This window comes from Dichomitus squalens, assembly GCF_000275845.1.
Source record: "Dichomitus squalens LYAD-421 SS1 unplaced genomic scaffold DICSQscaffold_17, whole genome shotgun sequence".
NCBI classification, from domain to species: Eukaryota; Fungi; Basidiomycota; class Agaricomycetes; order Polyporales; family Polyporaceae; genus Dichomitus; species Dichomitus squalens.
The window spans coordinates 32,808-53,031 of NW_006766899.1; the positions used below are offsets into that span (position 1 = coordinate 32,808).

The 20,224-nt window shown below is 55.4% G+C and overlaps 4 protein-coding genes across 4 annotated transcripts; 2 read left to right on the forward strand and 2 right to left on the reverse strand.

The window, feature by feature from the left end:
• Window positions 1–29: 29 nt before the first annotated feature.
• DICSQDRAFT_181063 (uncharacterized protein) lies at window positions 30–10,149 on the reverse strand (the record flags this gene model as incomplete). Its single annotated transcript, XM_007366272.1, has 15 exons — window positions 9,561–10,149; window positions 9,397–9,499; window positions 8,571–8,656; window positions 8,342–8,508; window positions 8,244–8,286; window positions 7,419–8,188; window positions 6,933–7,365; window positions 4,938–6,880; window positions 4,179–4,881; window positions 3,987–4,099; window positions 3,867–3,936; window positions 1,090–3,810; window positions 405–1,029; window positions 188–340; window positions 30–127 (listed from the first exon to the last, which is right to left on the reverse strand). The coding sequence occupies exons 1-15, from the start codon at window positions 10,068–10,070 to the stop codon at window positions 30–32; spliced, it is 8,538 nt and encodes a 2,845-aa protein (XP_007366334.1). The 5' UTR covers window positions 10,071–10,149.
• A 1,604-nt stretch (window positions 10,150–11,753) lies between these two features.
• Window positions 11,754–14,039, forward strand: DICSQDRAFT_106843 (WD repeat-containing protein 8). The gene is made up of 9 exons (XM_007366273.1): window positions 11,754–12,221; window positions 12,291–12,363; window positions 12,433–12,539; window positions 12,646–12,732; window positions 12,793–12,930; window positions 12,988–13,062; window positions 13,114–13,174; window positions 13,229–13,732; window positions 13,801–14,039. The coding sequence occupies exons 1-9, from the start codon at window positions 11,790–11,792 to the stop codon at window positions 13,914–13,916; spliced, it is 1,593 nt and encodes a 530-aa protein (XP_007366335.1). The 5' UTR covers window positions 11,754–11,789; the 3' UTR covers window positions 13,917–14,039.
• Window positions 14,040–15,789: 1,750 nt separating this feature from the next.
• DICSQDRAFT_137048 (uncharacterized protein) lies at window positions 15,790–16,241 on the forward strand. The gene has a single exon (XM_007366274.1). It carries the CDS (start codon window positions 15,811–15,813, stop codon window positions 15,982–15,984), a length of 174 nt encoding a protein of 57 aa, XP_007366336.1. The 5' UTR covers window positions 15,790–15,810; the 3' UTR covers window positions 15,985–16,241.
• A 752-nt stretch (window positions 16,242–16,993) lies between these two features.
• On the reverse strand, window positions 16,994–17,770 carry DICSQDRAFT_21384 (HET-domain-containing protein; the record flags this gene model as incomplete). Its single annotated transcript, XM_007366275.1, has 2 exons — window positions 16,994–17,653; window positions 17,684–17,770. Coding segments are annotated over 2 exons (747 nt in total), but the record flags the coding sequence as incomplete, so codon positions are not given.
• Window positions 17,771–20,224: the final 2,454 nt, after the last annotated feature.

Here is a 20,224-nt window from a genome sequence, read left to right on the forward strand (position 1 = left end):
CGTTGCCCCTATGCATCGGGACCTGAGTTTCACGCCATATCTCCAAGAACGTAGGCATTGTCGCGCTCAAACTCATCGATCTTCTCCAGTAGATACTTAGCTTCAATCGCCTCAGCACGTTGTCGTACTACAAGAGCAACAGCTCGATTGATGAATGAAGCAAAGAAAACATAATGCGGGAACTCACATTCATGATAGGTCCCGGGGGTGATGGTTGGGACGAGCAGCGCTTCGGCATGTGCTTGGACGTCTTTGAGCTCCCAGCGATGAGACAATGTCATCATTTCGAGTAAACACTCGCGATCCTGCGTTTCCTCGAACTGCCCGGTATAGATGTAATCTACGCAGGCATACTAGTGAGATCTCCGCTGGAACCTATATTCGATAGCGTTCAAAGAACTCACCAAGCACAAGCCCTGTACAGTGCAACTCCAGTTCGTCTTCCATCGACATGACCACGGGATCCTCAACAGACGCGGCACGACTCTCGGAAAACCCTGATTGTCCGCAGAACAGCCGATTGAAATAATCGCTCGCTGATACTAATAGCGCTCGATGAGCCCAAAGATCTCCCTCGTGGCCGGCTTCTCCTTCGCCCGTGATTCGGAAAATGACGTCCGTCAGCAGCTTGTTGCGGCGCTGCTCGTCGAGAGAGGCGCGAAGCCGGATCAACAACCCTTCGGCTGAAGTCGTAGGAGGCGGAGCAGCCTTCGGAATCTTGATCTCGAAAGCACCGCTCACCACTAGAAGGTCCCGGAAGGGTCGAAGGAAATCGCGTACTTCCCAAAATCCGTCCTCGTCCGAAACATTGAGCATGATTTGACATGCAGGCAAAAACGTCCATGAATCGCTCTCCGGATTGTCGACGTTGAGGAACAACGCCTCCTTCCTGCATCGCACCATGAACCTCTGCGAATCCTCGTGGTGTTCATTGAGGTACCCGTACGTCGCCTTGAGATCGTCTAAGAGACCTGAGTCGCCGGGATATCGAGGGGCAATCTTAGTGGCGAGAACGTGAAGGTGTTCAACCTGACGATGAAGTGATGTCGAAATTAGTCTGGTATCATGCACATAGCAAAGGAAACGCACCACTTCTTCGACGGTCGGTACGCCTACAGCCTCGTCCGCCAGGAACAATTTCTTGTTGGGCGTCTCAGGGAACAGAGCACGCTGTGTCCAAGCAATCGGGGAGTATTGATGGCGCAAGATCTTCTTCGGCGACACGATGAGCGGGAGGGAGACAGCGAACTGAGCGACTTCAGACGCAGTGGGACTTCCAAGGCGTCGAGAGTGGTGCCTCGGAATGAAGGCATACGAGTCCAGCCCGCGCCAGTCGTTGTCGTTGGCAACCGATAGGGGGAGCCGGGTTGAGTACCACCCGTAAACAGATTGGGCCTTCTGCTGGTCACGTAGGTCCTCCCTCTTGAAGTCCTTGTCAATAGCTAGGACGCATGCCTTGAAGTTCTCGAATGATAGAGCGTGGCGAAGACCCAGCGACGTCAGCTGTGCCTCATATGAACGCAAGTCGCTGTGTATGAAGACTTCGTTGGCCCTGTACGTGAAGGCAGCGGTAAATTCGGAGACATCGCTTTTGTACATCGCATGAATGTTCAACATCTCGAGGTTCTCGTTGGGAACCTGCAAGCGACCCGACACCTCCTTGTCACCTAGCTGCACGAGTATGTTGAGCAGCGTTTTGTACGGACCGAGAGTGTCAGAATTGCGGAAGAAGGAGGGGAATTTCAATTGCTGCAAAAGCTCTCCTGACGACATAGGTTGGGCGAGCTGAAGGCGGACGATATCATGGGAGCATTCGACAAAGCTGGTATCCGTGAGGAGAAATCGGGTGATGTCATCAACAGGCTTCACGCTCGACGGCAGGACACGAAGACTTGTAGCTGAAAGAGGGCGGAGTCCAGACGGTCTACCACCGCGGGAGGTAGGCCAGATCGGAAGGTGTCGGACAACGTCGAGGAATTGTGGCTTCGGTGAATTGGCGCGGACAGAAGGAATGTCTCGAAGGCCACCGCGTAACCAGAAGGCCACTCGGGTCTGCTCATCGTCAGATAACCTCCCGAACTTGTTCTGGAGGCGCCCGTCTTCATTCAAATGGTGGAGGATCTGTATCATCCGTTGAAAGCTGAACCTGACGGCTGACTCCATCTCGTCGCGAACACGCCGAGGCAACTGCGACGTTGCTTGGGCAAATACCGTTTTGACGACGACGACGCCCAGCTTCCGGAGAGAGGCTAGAACCAATGTAGCGTCGTCATCCAAAGCAGCTGGAGGGAGTATCGCCGGAAATGCAATGGCCGAGTTCAGGGATACAAGGATTCGGTCATCCTCTGTTGGGATGAGAGGGAAAGACTTGAGTGCAGTGAGCAACTTTTTCGAAACAGACTGGAAGAATCTCCAGAAAGCTACGATCCAGTACCACTCGCTCTCGGAAGCTTCGAGGCGTGGGGCTTCAGGGATCGTTGACCGTAGAAGAGCGGCGACAGCAGATTTGTCCCACAAAGCCACATTCCAACTTTTCTTCAGGATAAGGTCCTTGTCAAGCTCAGGGTCAAGGAAGCGAGTAGCAGGAAAGAGAGGCCATGGTCGTTCACCCCTGGGTAATGTGTAGACCCGGTCCTCATGAGCTCCTTCCGCCCTGATGCTCGATAAGCTACCATCAGCGAGAGGAAGCAGCGGCAAGCCAACAAGGCTGGAGGTAGGCATAGGCGACTCCGCTAGAAGATATCGAATGACGGCTTCGACATGAGCCACTGTCAAGGCATGTCTCCTGTAAGCGTCCAGGAAGTGCAGCGTGCGAGTAGCGATGAGATCGCAGAGGTACTGAGGAGATGTCTTTCGGATGAACGGAAGGTTCAGGACCCTGGAACGAATGTAGGGAGGTAATTTGACAAGGTCTTCTGGACAAAGTTCATCGAGGACGTCCTTCACAGCCTGCGGCTCCCCGCCGCGCACGACCGCTGTCGAAGGATCAATCAGTCGGCCAGTGACGCTACGAAAGATGCGTTGCGGAGTTGCACGAAGGAGATTGTCGCTGAAGAAGGCATCGACGAGGGTCTTGGAGAATGGATCAGTGAATCGTTCGAGGTTTCCTGGCCAAGGCAGAGGTGCTTTGTCGCCAAAACGTTCGTTGAAAAGAGCGAACATTTGAAGATAGAGAGGAGGGAGCATGCACGACAGGAGCCAGTGGTTGTATTTGGCCTCTGGGTAGAGCATCCCATCCCCATCCCACCGAATGTTCCGCCTATCGTCTGCGAGCACAAACGACGCATGGACATGCATGGGAAGGCACGTACTAATAGGCAACGGTAAGGAGGAGCAGAAATGGAACTCGGAGGACGGTTGCTCTAGGTAATTTCTCTCGACCGCGGAGATCTTGGCGGCTAAAGCAATGCTGACCTGCTTGAGGCGGTGTCTGTCGACAACGGATTGGACCCAATCAGGGAAAGATTCCGGAGCAATCACGGTGGTCGCAATGAGCCAACTAGACGTCTTGCACCCAAGGGGTTGGGAAGAGTGGCTGAGATCAATGAGAAGACGGGGGTTGGCACTCCCACTGGAGACGATGTCTTCTATACGTTTCGCGGTGACGGACCAAATCTCGGTTGGTGCTCTTCTGCCATATTGGTTCACCGACGCGGTGATCTCCTCAATCCCGATGAAGAAGAGAGAACGACTTGCAACTGCCTGATACCTCTCCAACATATCCGACACGTCACAGGTGGAAAGCGAGCGTCTTGAGAGGGCGCTTTGAACAGCTTGTGCATCCGTTCGCAAAGGCAACCGGATGATAGTCTTTCCCAAAGCTGTCAGTCAATGCAGCATATTCTTCAGGCTAGTTTGGGACTTACCCCTTGGTAGTGGTCCTCTCCTTGATAGCCGAAGAGGTCATGAAAGAGCCGAACGTGCCCAGGATAGAGACTGAAACGGAGTCGGTACGCAGTTTCTCGAGTAGAGGCAGCGATACGTACCCTTTGATTTTCTCCAGCGATACTGCGTACGAATTCCACCTCCAGTCTTCAGGGAGAAAACGGCCGCTTGGATCTAGCAACAATATGTTCGAGCCCGAGAGGATCATGGCGACCTAGGACGTTGGAAAGACGCAATCAGCATATACTACATTCAAGGTAGAGTCATATGCGTTAAGGAGCGAGCATACATACCTCCGAGAAATGATAGAAAGAGAGCGATCCGAGCCCGAACCGTCCCACTGTATCTTCCTTGCCCTCTTTTCCGCCTCGCCCGACACGGCAAATGCCACGAATGTCGTCCATCGTGAACTCAGCGTCATTGTGCACGACGAGTGCCGGACCTCTGCAAAATTGGGCCATATTCTCGCATAGCACCTCGGAGGGATCAGCTCGGCGATCTTCCTTACAGTCAAGCATGATGTTGAACTTCCTGGCTCCTGCATCAGAAGCATTTGCGAGAAACTCGTTGAACGCCTGCTGGATGTTGTAGGCCCGCAAGACGTTCCCAATGCGCGTAGTAAGGTCCTCCCGCATGTCCTCAAAGCCGAGATCAAGTGGCTGCAGATGCAATGAACCTAGGGATGGAATTTGCAATGCAATGCAGAGGGCGTGGGGCATGTTGTTGTGAGCTTGGATACGATCGTTCGGGATGTCGTAGCGAATGGCGCGGGAGCCGAGATCATTGTAGTACAAGCCCTGTACCGTACGAAGGCGAGAATGGACATCAGGAGCCAGGATTCGTTCTTGTTGTAGAGAAGTGAGTGAACCATGGTCGAGAGCTTGCAACAACAGGACGCATTCTAGCGCCGTTCCGTCCGATAGCCCCGAGGCCTGCGCCTGTGCCTGCGCCTGGTGCAGCTGTCTCAGCTGGTCGATGATTGCATCGTTATGGGGTCTGCTCGCATTGTTGTTAGTGCTAGCTACACGTACTGGAAAATCCATACAACTCACCTTTGCGTGCAGCCCATGCGGGTAAGGAATTTCTCGACGCCATGACGTTCCGCAATGTCAATCGGGATCTGGCCGAACCCGTACAATGCCACGGAGAGCTTGAAAACAGCGAAGGCTGGTTGCTTGAGCACCCCTCCCGAAGTCATCACCCATCTGGCTTGACGAGCCATGGCGGCGACGTCATCTAGCTGAGCAGAGGTCATGTCTCCAAATCGCCGGCCGAATTCCGACGTCAGCGCGATGAGATACTGCGGATGGGACGGGTGCTCGGGTTCGGCGAGTATCATCCGGAACTGCTCCATGAGAGTTTCCAACGGGACAGGAGCGTCCCAGCCAAGCATACGGCGCAGAACAACCGATTGCAGCTGCTGCATATCAAGGATGGGTAGAACGCGGTCACAGAGCATGCCGTGAGATTGGTCGCGACAGTCGCTTGGCCTCCGCAAGCCCGACGTGGTAGGAAGCCACGCAAGTTCACGATCGTAGGAGACGTCGGACCAGTTGAACCATGTTCGGTCCATGACAGACAACAACCTCTTGGCGAGATCGGATCCCTTTTCGCTACTAGGATCAAAGTGGGCGATGGAGCTGATCCGAGCGACCACAAAGTCTACATCAAGCTTGCGGCGAAGAAGGTTCAAGGCAGCAAGTAACGAGGTTGTCTCCGAGTTGGCGGAATCATCGCGACAGATAGCGTCGGGGTCCCAGGGTGGGACGATATCTGCAATCTCAGATTGTGGGTCTACAACATCCTTGGGAGGAAGGAAGCGGTTCCCTTGGCCGACCAGTACAATCGGCGAGCTCCAGAGCTTCTCCGCGATCGAAGGCTTCGGGACGGACCTACGTTCGACGAGATACCTCAAGACCTTGATGCGCACGTGGGGGGTTTGCATAGAGAAATGATCTGCGTGCAGCTGCAAGAGACGGTCCATGGTCAGGGGACGCGTAACGGCAGAGTAGTCAAGGTGCTCGATGAGTGGCCGCTGGTCTGTGGTACAATGGATGAAGGTCGCGTCCGGAATGAGGGGCAAGGGTAGGGCGATGTCGTGACGCTTGTCGACACAGTGGAGGCTGTTGTTCGGAGGTAGGGGTTGCATACTCTCGGATACATTGTCGGTGAGCACGAGGTGAATAGGAAGCTCGCGCAATGTCATTTGCTGAGTACCAGTGAGGCTGACGTCATCCCTCAGGCAGCTTGCAAGGTGGGCTCGGAGGATCTTCGCCACGTGATCGTCCTCTATCACCAGCGAAACGGTGAAGAAAACGTCTAGCAGCTCCGAGGCCTTGGACAACGACTTGATCCACTTCTGCCGTTCCAGGTACGCGGAGGGAATGCGAGCATCCAGTACGTGGACTCCAAGGTTTGACAAGGCATTTCGAACGAGGTCGGCCACCTCGCAGGAATGCGAGAAGACTTGATCCTCGACCGATCGCGTCTCGCCAGCGATCGTGGGGAGCAGAGGAAGTTGCCTGAGGTCAGATTGGAGGCCATCAGCCAAGGAGCTGGTCTGGATCCAAGTCCAAAACTTCTCAAGCCATCCAACCGTCTCACCCCAAGACCATGCGCTATTCGTGGAAGTCTTAGAAGAAGCAAAGTCGCTGCGCGCAGACTGAATGTAGGCAATAACTGTATCGCGGTCAAGAGGACAGACGTTGAGCGCTCCACGACCACTGCCCACAAGAAGCGTACACGCCACCGGAGGCACGTCGCGGAGGCTGATAGCATTCGTACCGAACTGGCCGAACACTTCCGTGGCCGCTTCGTCCAAAAGCACATGCACGACCTGCTGATCCCTGCGATAGGCCTGCAAAGCAGCAGTCACACCAGAGATCAGAGTGAAGACAGGAACGTCAATTAGCTCCCGCAGATCATGCGACCTGAGAAGGAACTCGACGACGCGATTTTTCTCGTGCGGGGAGAGGCTGCGAAGGCTCTCGGAAGCCTGCACGGTCTCGTCAACTAGAGGCCACGGACAGAGCAGCACACAAACTCACCACTAGCCTCGGCCGCGCACTGGTCGGCGTGAGCTCCTGCGCGGAACGGATGTCCAGCAGGACGCGGCGGAGCTCCGATGGAGGTACGACGATGTCCACACCAGCCCTAGCGAGCGCATGCAGCTGCGTCTGATCATCTCCCGACCCCGCAACGAGTACATCTTGAAGAGAGGCATAACGCATGGCCTGAGGCGGACCCGCAAGACCGAACACAGGCCAAATTCTTGCAACGCGCTCGTCAGCGAGCTTGACGAGATCGCGAAGGAGCGACGTCCAGTACATCGCATCGCCGCTCGTATTTTGGTCCTGAAGCGGAGGTAGTGAGTCGTACAGGGACGTAGGCGAGAGTCCGGCTGCGATGCCTTCGAGGAACTCCAGCCATGTGCGAGGGATCAGCGTGTTGAACAGCAACTTGTTCCATGCCACTGCGAGCCTGCAAGTAGAGGATATTAGTGTGCATTGGCGAGATGATACGGAACGACGTACGCGTCTGCGGTTTCGCGCATGATGGTCTCCGAGGGGTTGCGCAAGTTCTGGCGTGAGTCGGTGAGGGAAAAGACGCCATGGATATGGCACGGGAAGCCGGTGACAAGGGGGAGAGGGAGATATGTGAAAAGCCGGCCACGGAACCCCTGCGATGCATTGGTAGGGAAGGCCAGCGCTACGTTGGGACGAAGCTTCTCGCGCACGACCTCTCCTTCGACCCACTCTTTGCTAGCCTCCAGCGACTTGCACAGCAATTCGACGCCTTCTTCCATCTCGAAGGACGCGTGGATGATAGACCATTCCCGAGTGGTGGAGGCGGAGGCTTCGATAGTAGTACTGATTGTACGGCTGTAGAGTCTGGGGACCGGGGGTCGCAAGCTTGCAGTAACTGACGCTAGCGTTTTGGCTGCACCGTCGACGCCAATTTCCCTCACTTCAATACAGGTGAGGTGGGAGAGGAAGAGCAACGCGACGTCTAACTCCTTCCGAACGAAGTCCAGGAGGAGATCGTGAATCTCGTCCGCGGTCACCTTCTTGCTCGATATCCGACTCGCTGCCGTCGCAGGGCGCAGGGCAAGACGAACAATTGTTCCTGGGAGACTCGTGCGATCTCCATGAGGGAGTAGGGAACTGAAAGGCTCAAGCTGATCGGGGTAGTCCCGCGCGATCTCCTCCAGCGACTGCTTCCAACCCCCCTGACCGAAGGCCCATCTATGGGGATCGAAGACAACGTGGTAGCCGCCGGAGAGATATTGCGGATTATCGGTGAGCTGTACCATATGTATCAGTACAGCAGACAGAGAGACCACGGAACAGATGTCATACGTGATAGTAAGCGCGAGAACCTAATCCATGCTTTCCGATTTTCCTGACATCCACCATCAGACCCACCACTCGACAAAATATCATAGCGGACTACGCACTCAGTGTCCCCGGTTTTGGACGACTCGCTGACAGTCCGAATGGCCTCCCAATCGGCGTCGGAGAAGACGGCATCATTGTATGCAAGAAAGGCAGGGCCTTGCAAGTGACTCAGACCGTCTTTGATCAGAGTCTTCGTGCCAAACTGCCGTCGGTCCAACACAAACACCTACGACGACCAGAGGACGCTGATAAGCGCCTGCGACATAGGATCAATTAACAATTACTTACCTGCTTCGTCGCACGCGCATCATCGGAATTCTGCAGTATTTCACGAAACAAGCCAGTGCTGAATGGATATCGTCTGAGGATGGAGGCTAAGTTTGCGGTTAGATCTACACGCTCTCCAAAAGCCGTCATGGTGAGACGAGTAGGAGAACGAGGGAGGAGCAAGATGGGTAGATAGCGAGAGGAACCCGTTCGCGGAGACTCATATACCCCACACGAGGCCTCATGAAAGGCGCTGCAAAGCTTATAGCTCGTCCAGGAACGCCTTGCTATAGGCGGACAACAACGTGGTCGGGAAGCCCCTGTAAGACTACCGCAGCACAAAGGAAGACGTTTTGAGCGGGAATGAGATCAGAGGACCAGGGACCATGTACATACCTCAGACATGATTGGACGCGTTCATGCCGCCCTAGCTACTTGTATGTGTCGTTGATAGATGGTCCTCACACGCCACTCTAGGTTCACCTACAAATCTCCTGTCTATGTTCCTTCAGACCTCACGACGGCTCTAGGCGCAAACTGCCGTCGTGACATGCTACGTGACAGCGGCCAGCAGGGAGTTGTTCGGAAGGACCAAAACTCTTGTGAGTCGAGTCGTGGGTTCCCACCCGGGGGGCAAAATGCCAATCCCATGTGAAGAAAACAGACATAAAATGCTGTGCACATCTATGCATTGAGCGTCCGCAACGAGTATAACATATACTTTTGCAGGACAGCTGTTCCACCAGCACCTACTATATGCCCCAAACACGACCTCACTAAGCTCATACGGATTCTGGCGACATGAATGAGAATTTACTGCAGTGAGTGCGAACACATAAGAACATACGCGAGAGGAGGTTGTTGAGCTTGTTGACACGCGACGCGACGCTGAGGTCGATAGTCTTCTCACCGAAGTCGACAACCACACCACCGAGCACAGCGGGATTAATCTGCGGAGCGGAGCGTTCATGTTTGCATCAGTCCATCATCAATGAAGCAGTTTGCACGCACCTTGTTGGTGATCTTCAGCGACTTGGCCTGCTGCGCAGCCTGCGACTGCTTCAGCAGGGTCTCCAACCGCGTCTGGATGTCCTTCGGGAGGGGCGCCGCGCTCGTGATGGTAACGTTCAGCTCGCCCCTGTAGTTTGCGACGAGCTCGTTGAAGCCCTCAATCACGCCCTCGGTCTCCACGAGCCGGCCGTTCTCAGAGAGGACGATGAACAGGTTTTTCGTGATGTCCGACACGCCCTCCTTGCCAGCAGCGGCGTAGAGCGCGGGGAGGCCGGCCGAGCGGTCCTTGGTGGAGAGGGTGGGATTGTGGATGAACGATGAGAGCTCGGCGTTGGACTTGACGGCGGACTGGATCGCGTTGAGCTCCGTCTGGACCTTGCTCAGCACCTGGGGCGACTTGTTGAGCGCGGCGGAGAAGACGGCGCTTGAGTACTTTTGCGCGATGGTGCTCGCCGCGCGGCGTCCGAGACCAGCGGAGAGAGCTGCAGAGCGTGCAGAAGCAGCAAACATGGCGGTGACGAGGAGGACGAAGGGGGAAAAGGGAAGGCGTGCTGGACGTAGGAAATGTGCTGGTCGTCGTCCGAACCAGTCTCGTCACCGTCCGTCCGCGTGCCGGCAGTTCCCGCACCTTCGGCAACAACCGGCCTTGGGGGCGCTCCCTTTGCCGAAGGACCTTCGGGTCACGAACTTTGAATCCGCCGATGATTGCAGCTCGGACACAAACAAGGGAGCCATACATATATCACTGATCAGACCTCGACGTACACGTAGACGCTATGGTATTGGAGATGGCGCAGGTCGTCTGTTGCACGATCAAGGGATATCTCAATCTTCAATGCCTGATCTCTTCGACGGCCCACCCGCAAAGGCCGTGAGCGACCCGGGGTTGGCTGTCTCCTCTAGCCCTCCTTGTCATGAGCAATATCCACTCCAGCTGCCTGATTAGCTGGTGGATACTACATTAGTAGTGTGGCGGCTCGTAGGCATGTCTGGACTTGCTTTTACAGCCGGTTTCAGCTCGCTTGTCGCGAGAGCGTCGCGCCGCGTCTCGCGCATTTGCCTGTTTTCCCCTCCTAAGCGCCCCCAATGGAACTTCGGACGACAATATCTCCTCGACTGCTCAATGTAGCCACCTCATTCTTGCATATTCCGGCTCAGGATCATGACGCGCAGGGCACGGTATTGGATTGAAGTCGCGCCAACCCGATGTCACCAACTTCTGGGCATTCCTGCTCTTCCAACTCCCTACTGGACTCAGACAGCGTTGTTGTCTGAATGGCATCGTGTACTCTTCCAGAAACAGTCGGGATGGTGAAGAAAAGACACTACCAAGGGCTCTGTGTTCAAAGGCGAGGTGTCCAGCGACAATCACGTCCACCATAGGGTGGGCTCAGGTGGCAGCCCTCTTGGGCCAGCTCAAAGTCCTCGTCGGGGAGCACCAGACACCATGAGTTTGTGAGTAATTTGCACCTCCATAATATCTGTGGTCTCGCAAGGCATCGGGGGCCATGTAGTCACTGTTGAGTAGGAGGGACGAACAGACGAGGTGGGTAGATTGCAGCTGCAAAGGAGAGCTTGTAGAACACTACAATTGGCAACCGGCACAATTGCATGAGTTTGTAGGCTTACGGTGGACATATGTGACATGTTTCGTAGCAAAGACGTGTTGGATTTGACGATATACGACAGAGTGGTATACTAGACATGCACCAGAACCCTTCGCAGAATATAGAATACGTACATATCGGCCTCTTCTGCACCATATGCCCTCCGTAACATCCGCCAACAGCTTCCAGTGAGCCTTCTGGGTATCTCCATGGGTTGTCCAAGGATATATGCGCGACAGATGCAGAAGAGGGCGTGAAATTGACCGAAGGCGAGTGGAACGTCCGATATACGAGCGGCCACATTGATTCCGTGCCCTGCGCGTCGCATCCCTGAGTCAGAATATGCAAGAAAGAGATGAATATGTTGAGCAGTCGAGGAGGTATCGTCGTCCCAAGTTTGCTTGGGGGCGCTTAGGAGGGGGGAAACGACGAGACGCGGCGCGGCGCTCTCACGACAGGCGAGCTGAAACCGGCTGTAACGCGGCGCGTCGCGTGTCCGGGGGCGCGCCTTGTCGCGTGCGCGTCCCCACGCGTCTTCCTAAGTTCCTTCTGCTCCTCCACCATCGCCTTCGCCAGCGTCCTTAATGCGATCGCATCTCAGCCGTTCAGAGGACGATCCGTGATGGACTTCACCGAGATATACAAGCAGACAGCCTCTCTTGTTTCTTTCAGTCCGGGCACCCACTTCCTCCTTACCGCCGTCCAAGACCGTCTCATCGTCCGCCGCTCAGATTCCTTCCAGATCGCCCGCACTTGGCTCGTCGACTCTACGCCTTCACCGACGTCTGCTGCATTGTCCAACGCTGTCATTGCCGGCCCATCATCTCTGAGGGATAGATCAGGAGAGACTATTTCGAGCGCGTGGATCACGCATGCAGGGTGGTCCTGCGACTCTGAATATGTTCTTGGTGCGTGTGCAAAGAGCGGAGTAGTCAGTGTCTTCAAGCTCAGGGACGAAACGTGGAGCGCCAGGATCGAGGCGGGGTCAGAGGGTCTGGTGAAGGCGGAGTGGGCACCAGATGGACGGACAGTCCTGTGCTTCTCCGAGTGGGGCGTAAGTCTTTGCAGTGGACTCCTCCTATCCCAACTAAACAGACTGCATTTCGTGCAACCTGTGTTGCAGCTACGAGTGACAATGTGGTCGCTCGTGACGGGCGCTGCGACCTACATCCAGTATCCCATACACCCAGATCGCGGTACGTCTGATAACTATAGTGTCCGGGTGCTAATACTGACACAAAACCTTTGCTCAAATGTGGACGCAGGCTATGCCTTTCGGCGAGACTCGCGCTACTTTGTGCTTGCCGAGCGCCACAAGTCCAAGGACACCCTCGGTGTGTACGACGCACACGAAGCATACCGCCTCGTCAGGGTGCGTCGCCCGTCAATCCGTGCGCCCATGCGCGGTTTCATGACATGACATCATACTGTATGTCCCACTCGTCCATTATCGGTCACGGCACGCGTTCCCGCTGCAGCACTTCCCGCTACCGACGGGCTCCCTCTCCTCACTGTCCCTCTCGCCGACGGGCAACTACCTTGCCGTTTGGGAGGGTCCACTTGAAGTGCGTTCGCCATTGACCCCACCCTCTCATGGAGTAATAGTTGCTGATACCTATCTCTAGTATAAGCTCTATATTGTGACTTTGGCAGGCAACGTTGTAGGCACGTTCTGCCCTGAACCAGACCCAGGTTTTGGTATCAGGATGGTTTCCTGGCATCCCTCTGGACTGTTCCTTGCCGTCGCCGGATCGGATGACAAGGTGCGCTCGCCGTAACGCGTTCACGGTCAAAACCCACAACGAAACGAAACGTTCTAGGTGCACATCCTGGAGAGTCTTACTTGGAATCCTCTCGCTACGCTTGACTTACCCACTCGAATACCCGCTGGCGTGGTGAGCATTGTGATATGAACCTTTACAGACACTCTGACATCATTTCCGCAGCGTATCTGGCGCGAACCGTCAGGTTGGCTGGATGCAACACATGGCCGAGGATTTCTTTCCTGTAAGTGTTCCGCCTCCCTACTATGTCCATCTGAAGAATCATCATTCTCTACAGACGAGCGAATACAGCCTCCCTTCACCCTCCCCACTTCCGCTTCCCACGTGCGCACAAAGCCCACAAAGCCCACCACCCGCGCCGCATCCGGCCGCCTCGGGCTCGCCTCAGGCTCCGGCTCAGGTTCGATGTCGGGGACGACGCAGCTCGCATTCAACACCTCCGGCACGCTGCTCCTCGTGCGCTCCGGCGCATCCCCTACCACCGTCTTGCTCTACGACTTCCCCGGCACCCCCTCCTCTGCATCGCCGTCTACGAATGCATCAACCACACCCCCAGAGAAAGTCGGCATCCCACAGCTCCGCACTGTCCTTCTGCACACACAGCCCGTCACCGCGGCGCGGTGGAACCCCGACCCCGGGCGGGCGGGCCGTCTCGCCGTCGCGTGCGGGAGCCAGAGCGTGTACCTCTGGAGCGACGAGTGGGTGTCCGAGCCCGACTCGCGCGCGGCGGGAGAGGACGACGGGGAGTCCGAGGTGGCGGAATGCGTCGGGGTACCTGCGCGTGAGTGTCCTCTCTCGTATGGATGCGTAAGACAATGGAAGCTGAATGGACGCCTTGGCGCGCTACAGAGAAGTTCGAGACGCGGGACTTGCGGTGGGCGCCGGACGGGAAGGGGATGGTGTTGCTGGACCGGGAGACGTTCTGCTGCGCCTTCGAGGTCGAGGAGGAGGGCCAAGAGGGGTAGACGGAGCGATGACTTACTTGGCCGCACGCGATGCCGTGATGTGGAGATGCGCATACTTACCTCGATACGAGACTGACGACTCAAAACTGTGTTCATGAACAGCGCCCTTTGAATGGAATTCACGTTGGTACACACGCCATTCGCTGATCTGAGCGCCCATGTAGATGCAGTTCATGCACGCTAGCGAACGCCGACGGAGTCCCACACACGATGGACCAGACTGGAGTTGATACAGTGACAGGAGACCGCCCCAAATTGTCGCTGGCGCCTTTGCCTGCTCCAGAGTGCTCTCCTAATGGCGCGGGAGTACTCGTTCGCAATCCTGCAAGCTGTTCCGTCGCCCTTTACGTACTTGTACGGCGACATGCGAAGGGCTCTCTTTCCGTACGTCCCGGTCGAAGGCCCGCTAAACACTCCAAAGCGTGTCTACGGGGTTGTGATCGTTGTGGTTCCAAATTCGTGAAGATTTCAACGTCTTGGGAAAGGGAAAAGGGGATCAGCTATAGCCGGGAGCATGCACTAACTAACTTAGGAGGTGCAGTGTGACAGCGAGGGGCCACGAACGACTCCGGATCGGACTCAATGGACCGAGCCTCATGATGCTGTGGGTCCGCCAATTTGGCTGGGTCGCCCATCGGAATGGAGCCGCCTCAGCTCGCCCTCCAACGCCCGTCGACCCAACGTCAATATCGATCTGAAAAATAGATGCCGGGATTGAACAAGGTAACAAGAGCGTTCTCATGAGCCAAGTGATAAGTGATAATCGGGCTAGAAAGTGGTTCTTCTGAGAATCACTTGCGTTGAAATGGAGTATTAACCCTCCTTCGTCCTCTTGCTCCACATTCTGAAAGACTCGTGCAAACTCTATCCGAGGGCGGCGAATATCTACATCATATGCGGCTCCCGCCGCACAGCACGGTTGGGACCGTCTCGCGTTGATGTCCGTATACGGATCGGTCCGCGAGTGCCTTCAACATTGTCCGCTCGTGGGTCTACTGTGCGCGGGTGATCGAATGCGGGCGGATGCCTGCAGTGGTCTGGGAGTGTACCACGCCGGGATTCGTGCAGTCGTCTACCTGCACGATGCGCGTCATCGACATCAGGTGCTTCATAGCTCGGCGAATAGTGCCTGCTAGGGGGTTCCTCAGGAATACCTGGCGCTGAAGTATTCCATCCACCGGAAGCTCTCGTATCGGTATCGGTTGGCTGGATGTAAGGATGCGTCGGTAGTGTGTAGCCTTTCCGAACTCGAATCCTAGTGGGGAGATAACTGGATTCCTGGTAGATGGCTGCGTCCTGCCCTACGAAGCGCACGTCCTCGGGTCTTGGTGTCGACGGCAGTCGTATACACGTTGGCTCCTCGGGCAGCATCGGACTGGGGCAGTCCTCTTCATGTGGGCCGTCATCGAACGACTGCCTTTCAGGCTCGGACTCTTGCTCGGAATAGTCATCATCGGAGTCGGGGCGACGTCCATGCTCCCAAGCGATGGAGTCGTGGCGGCGGGCGCTGCGCCTACGCGTGCGAGCTGGGTGGTGCCGTCCCTCGTTGTCGTAGTCAGCCCACGGCTCGCGTAGCACGCGAGGGACTCCGCCCCGGTGCGACGGAGAAGGCGAGTGTGTCGCGTGTCTTGAGTCCTGTGCGGCATTCGAGGGAGCGTGCACGCGAATACTCTCAGGAGACTGCGGCCACATACGCTCAGCCTCAAGGAGAGTGTCAGAACTGTTCCGCATTGTCATGCTGCTCCCGGAATGATGAGAACCTGTCCGACTCGGAACCGACAGCATTTCGCTCCTGGGCAAATGCGATCCTAGACAGGCGTGCGACCGAGGGCTACCGTGATTGGCGTACATATGCGGAAGTTGGGAAGTAGGGTATGGCTCTTGGAAACCTTTGATGGCTGGCAAAGGCAGTGCGGAGCCATGGGACACCGGAGAAGGCACTGTGCTGTTCGAGCGCACTTCTACGCCTAGGCGGTACCTCGAGGGTCTCGGATTATCCCCGCCAGAGCTGGGCATAGCAGAGTCCCGGGTCAGCGAAAGCCGCAGCGTGAGCATTCTTCCTGCTTGAGTCTCAATTGAAAACTCCTTCGAAGCGGTGCCGCTGCGGAAGCACCAAGAGCGGATGTGAACGGGATGATTGATCGAGTGTTGGTCCCCGAGCCGAGCGCCGTTGACAATCCTACCGTCTCGCGGAGAAACTAGGACACCAAGCAGCCCCATACTCTCACCAAAGTCGCAGCTGCAACGCCCGACCTTGATAGCGACATAGTCCCCAGTGCTGTTTAATACTCCTATGGTAGATGACTCCGACAAAGTGCGCGTCAGCGGACGCTGGGGGAGAGGGTCATCCTCTTTGGCGGCGGGGGAGACACGATATCCCTGCATGAAGAGTAGTTTGCGGGACCAAGCGGAAAGGCGGATTTCGATCCGGTCGCCAAGGCGCGACTCGCGAAGCTCGGCATGGATGGGCGTGTCGCGTTCAAGAAGGTTGGCGTTGTGAGAGGGATAGTGAGGGATGTATACGCCAGTCATGCGCAAGGAGGAACGGAGAGTGTCAAGAAGTTCGTCGGACACATACGTAGCGCGGTTGTAGTTGGACCAGAGCGTCGATGCAGAGAAAGGTTCATCCGAGCCCACGAGGTCACGGATGCTACCGACGATGGTCCCAACAGAGTACTCCGCTTGGGAGGCATGGCCTCGTCGGTGCAAGAGAAGTGCCAGTAATCCCTTGTGAGGATCCTCACAAGCAAGAAGCGCAAGATGAGTGGGGGCATCTGAGTGGGGGCATCTGAGTGGGGATCCGTCAAAGACACGGCGACGAGGGGAACACGTGTCTGCATCCCGTAGGGAGTGGGCGTGAACACTTGGTAAGCGTCATCTTCTGAGGAGATTCCGAGCCTGCGCGCGAACTCATCGCGCGAGAGGTGGATGAGATCAGCAGAGTCTTTGAAGTCCTTGGGTGACGATGCGAAGAGGTACTGTTTCGGGAATGGAGTGTTTGGAAGGTGAGGCGTGGAAGATATGTCTCTGCGCTCTGCGTTTGCGAACGTGAATGCACAGTTGGACAGAAAGCGACCCCAAGCAAAGATTGTCTGATCCGGGGTTCGCTTGAGAATCTCCTCCTGGAGGCGTTTGAAGGCATATCGTCCCTCGCCGTAATTGGTCTGCATGTTGACACCGAAGATGCCCATCATCGAGTACGCCTCATCCTCGACCCGAGTGGTGACCCTCGTTGCTGCCCACGCCATGCGACGCGCGACGGGAACAGCTTCGAGCGGCTTGTCGAAAGTGAGGACGGCGCTGTCGATTTTGGTGATCTCCTCTATGAGGGGCGCGAGAGTGTGCTTCGAGCCAATGGTCTTCCAGTCATTGGAAAGGAAGATAACAATACTAGATGCGATGAGCTCCTGTAGTGTCCAGCCGCGGTGGAAATACTCGCTGTCCCGGAATTCGCTCTCCCAGACGACGGCATCCGATGAACCAGGGGCCGTAACGTCGTGCAGGAATGCATAGCAAACGGCAGCGTAGCCGTACCAATTGAACATAGAATTGATGGACTCAGAGAGCTCGGACGAGCTAGTCTTGTCAATGCAACACGAGTCAACCCAGCCGAGTTCGAAGCCGTCGTTTTGGGCGATCTCGAGGAAGCGTCGCACCTTGTCAGAGAGGAATGGAAGAACGGATTCGCCATGCTTCCCCTTCACGAGGTGCAACTGAACAAGGTCCTGGTATGTTTGCTCGGGATAGTTGGGGCTGCCTTTTCTTACCCAGACGTGAGATAGAATAGCAAATTGGACTGTTCGCGGGTCATCGACCCACACAAACTCGCCAGTTCGGGTGTTCAATAGGCGCATCACAAATTATAACGACATGAGCTATACGAAGAGAAGAGACAACAGAAGGAATAACACACCTGTGGAGTGGATGACGATATGTGTTGGAGACAGGAAAGTGCGTCCGATGAGCTTTAAAGCAAAGGCCGTTCAGCAACAGAGTAAAGTCGCCAGCAAGGAAGAAATCAGACCTACCAATCAGCGAGACTGGCAAGCAGCGAGAGATGTGATGTTGGAACACTACAAGGGACCGGGTTACTTATAAGCTAGAAAATCAGAACGACCACGGAGAGTCGGCTTTCATCGCTTCATCGGTCCCACTATGCTCAACTTCCATGCCGAAGACAAATTACCGAGGTTAGCCGGGGTGGATCTTGAAAGCCCGGTCGTGGCTCTTCGACACGTTGACTGCGCGGTCTTCTTTTCAGGCTGATAGCCAGAAAACAGTAGTGCCGTGACAGCGGTGATCCTATCTTCAGCGGACCAGCTATCTATGCATTAGCGATAGGTGACTGTCGCCTCCTACACGTTGCCTACACGTTGGTTTTCGGGATAGCATGTCATTAGAAAAATGGGTGAGTCCACGTGGCGGCAAGGACTTACGTGGGCCTCCTCAAGCTTGGTGAATATCTCGTCCACGTCGATCCGGTCGGAGGTTGACTGACAAACATGTAGCAGCTTGTTAGTTGTGCCAGTCTCAGTCTCTGGCACTGAAGGTGGACAACATACTCCACAAGCTAAACTCCATGTATAGCCCCAGGGCGCCACGGTCCAACGGCGGCGACAATGCTCACAGCACGAAGCGGTTCTGTCGGACATCTTTGCGTTCGTCCGTCATTGCCGCCTTCCCAAATCCGCCGTCAGGTTAAGAGGATAGGTGAACGCAGGGGACTTGTTGCGCTTTTATGTCCTGCATAACAGAACAAATTGTCCCTCACAGAGGAAGCCATGTCACCGACATAGATCGGCGAAACCCGAATGGACCATGCATCGCCCTCGGCAATTCCCGATATGGAGCACTGGAGTGACTGGACGGCTTGGGCGGGAGTACATATGTGGGGATAGGCAGCGCCCGCTAGCCGATGTTCTGCTTATATAACGATAGCGCTCAGAGATAGTCTTCCGCTCTCATCTACCCGACCTCGATGTTCGACTCCGATGAGGCGCTCTCGAGGATCTTAGTGGTATAATGGGACTTCCAAGGGTTTGTTCCCCTCACAGGCAGGATAAACCGTAGTACAGATGTGTAAGAAGTATTATATGCATTGTGAATTGTTTCGCTTGGCCGAGATGAGCATGGCTCACTCCAGTACTTGTAGGACATGAGCCATCAGCAAAAGTGTAAAAATATCCTACAGGATTGCAAACATTGCCTGAAGCGCCATTTGTGGCATGGTCTTGCAATACCGGAAATGTATTCCGAGAGCGCGCAATACCGGCAATACCTCGCAATACCTGCAATAATGCGAAATATTGCCCAGTATTGCCGATATTGCCTGGTCTTGTAGGATATTGCAAGGTCTTGCAATATATTTACGACATTGCAAGACCACCCATGACAGCGCATGATCTGACGTATATTGCGCGCTCTCGCTGAGTATTGCCTGAACGGGCAATACGGCAAAAGATTTTTACACTTTTGCTGATGCCGAAGGCACAGCGACCACTACCGCTCTGGTCGGTGGCTGAGAGGCGCTTAATCCTCTCCCCCTTCCCAGTGGGCACGGCGCTTACATTCTTTTGCGCTCTGAGCGCGTTTTGAGCCTGGGATGCTCACTCAAAAGTTGTAGGGAATGACGTGTAGAACATATTCTCTCGTGTAGATTTTCAATTCTTACAATATCTCGAGAACTAGGCTCCAACTTGAAAATCGCCACGAGAGAACTTGTGCATTCAATGTCTAAGATACCCCTTCACCACTCTGCTCGGTCATTGTCACGGACGTTGGACAGACGCCCCTTTTTGCCGCCCATTCCCTTCCCTTTGACGCCCACCTTCCATTTCCGGACCATTTCCTTTCCTAGCTCATCCCAGTTTGGACACTGTAGATACTTTCCCACAGCCGCATGCTACGTTCCCGTGATCGCCATGCCCTTGCCTTTTCTTTCTCGCCCTTTGTTCCCCCTTTGTCATCTTCACTGCCTCGCTCTCGCGCCTTGTCCTTGGTTGCTAAGCAGCCCCTCTAGTATATAAGGACCCCCTTAGGTGCTCCCTAGTCCCCATCTCGACCTCTTGATCATTGGGACTAGGTGAGTGACCATAGCGTTGTATCTCCCCTCGAGTGCTAATGTATAACTTGGTCATTGGGACTAGTCTGTCGCTGCTTGCGTGAAGACTAGCTTTCGTCGGTCTCGTGCCTTCGTGCCGACCACCGCTCTGCCCCGTCGAGTTTTCTGATATGTTTATCCCTCTTACCCTCTCTTCTCCCCTTTTGGCTCCTCGCCGCTCGCCTACGGGGTCGTCGCCGAACGTCGA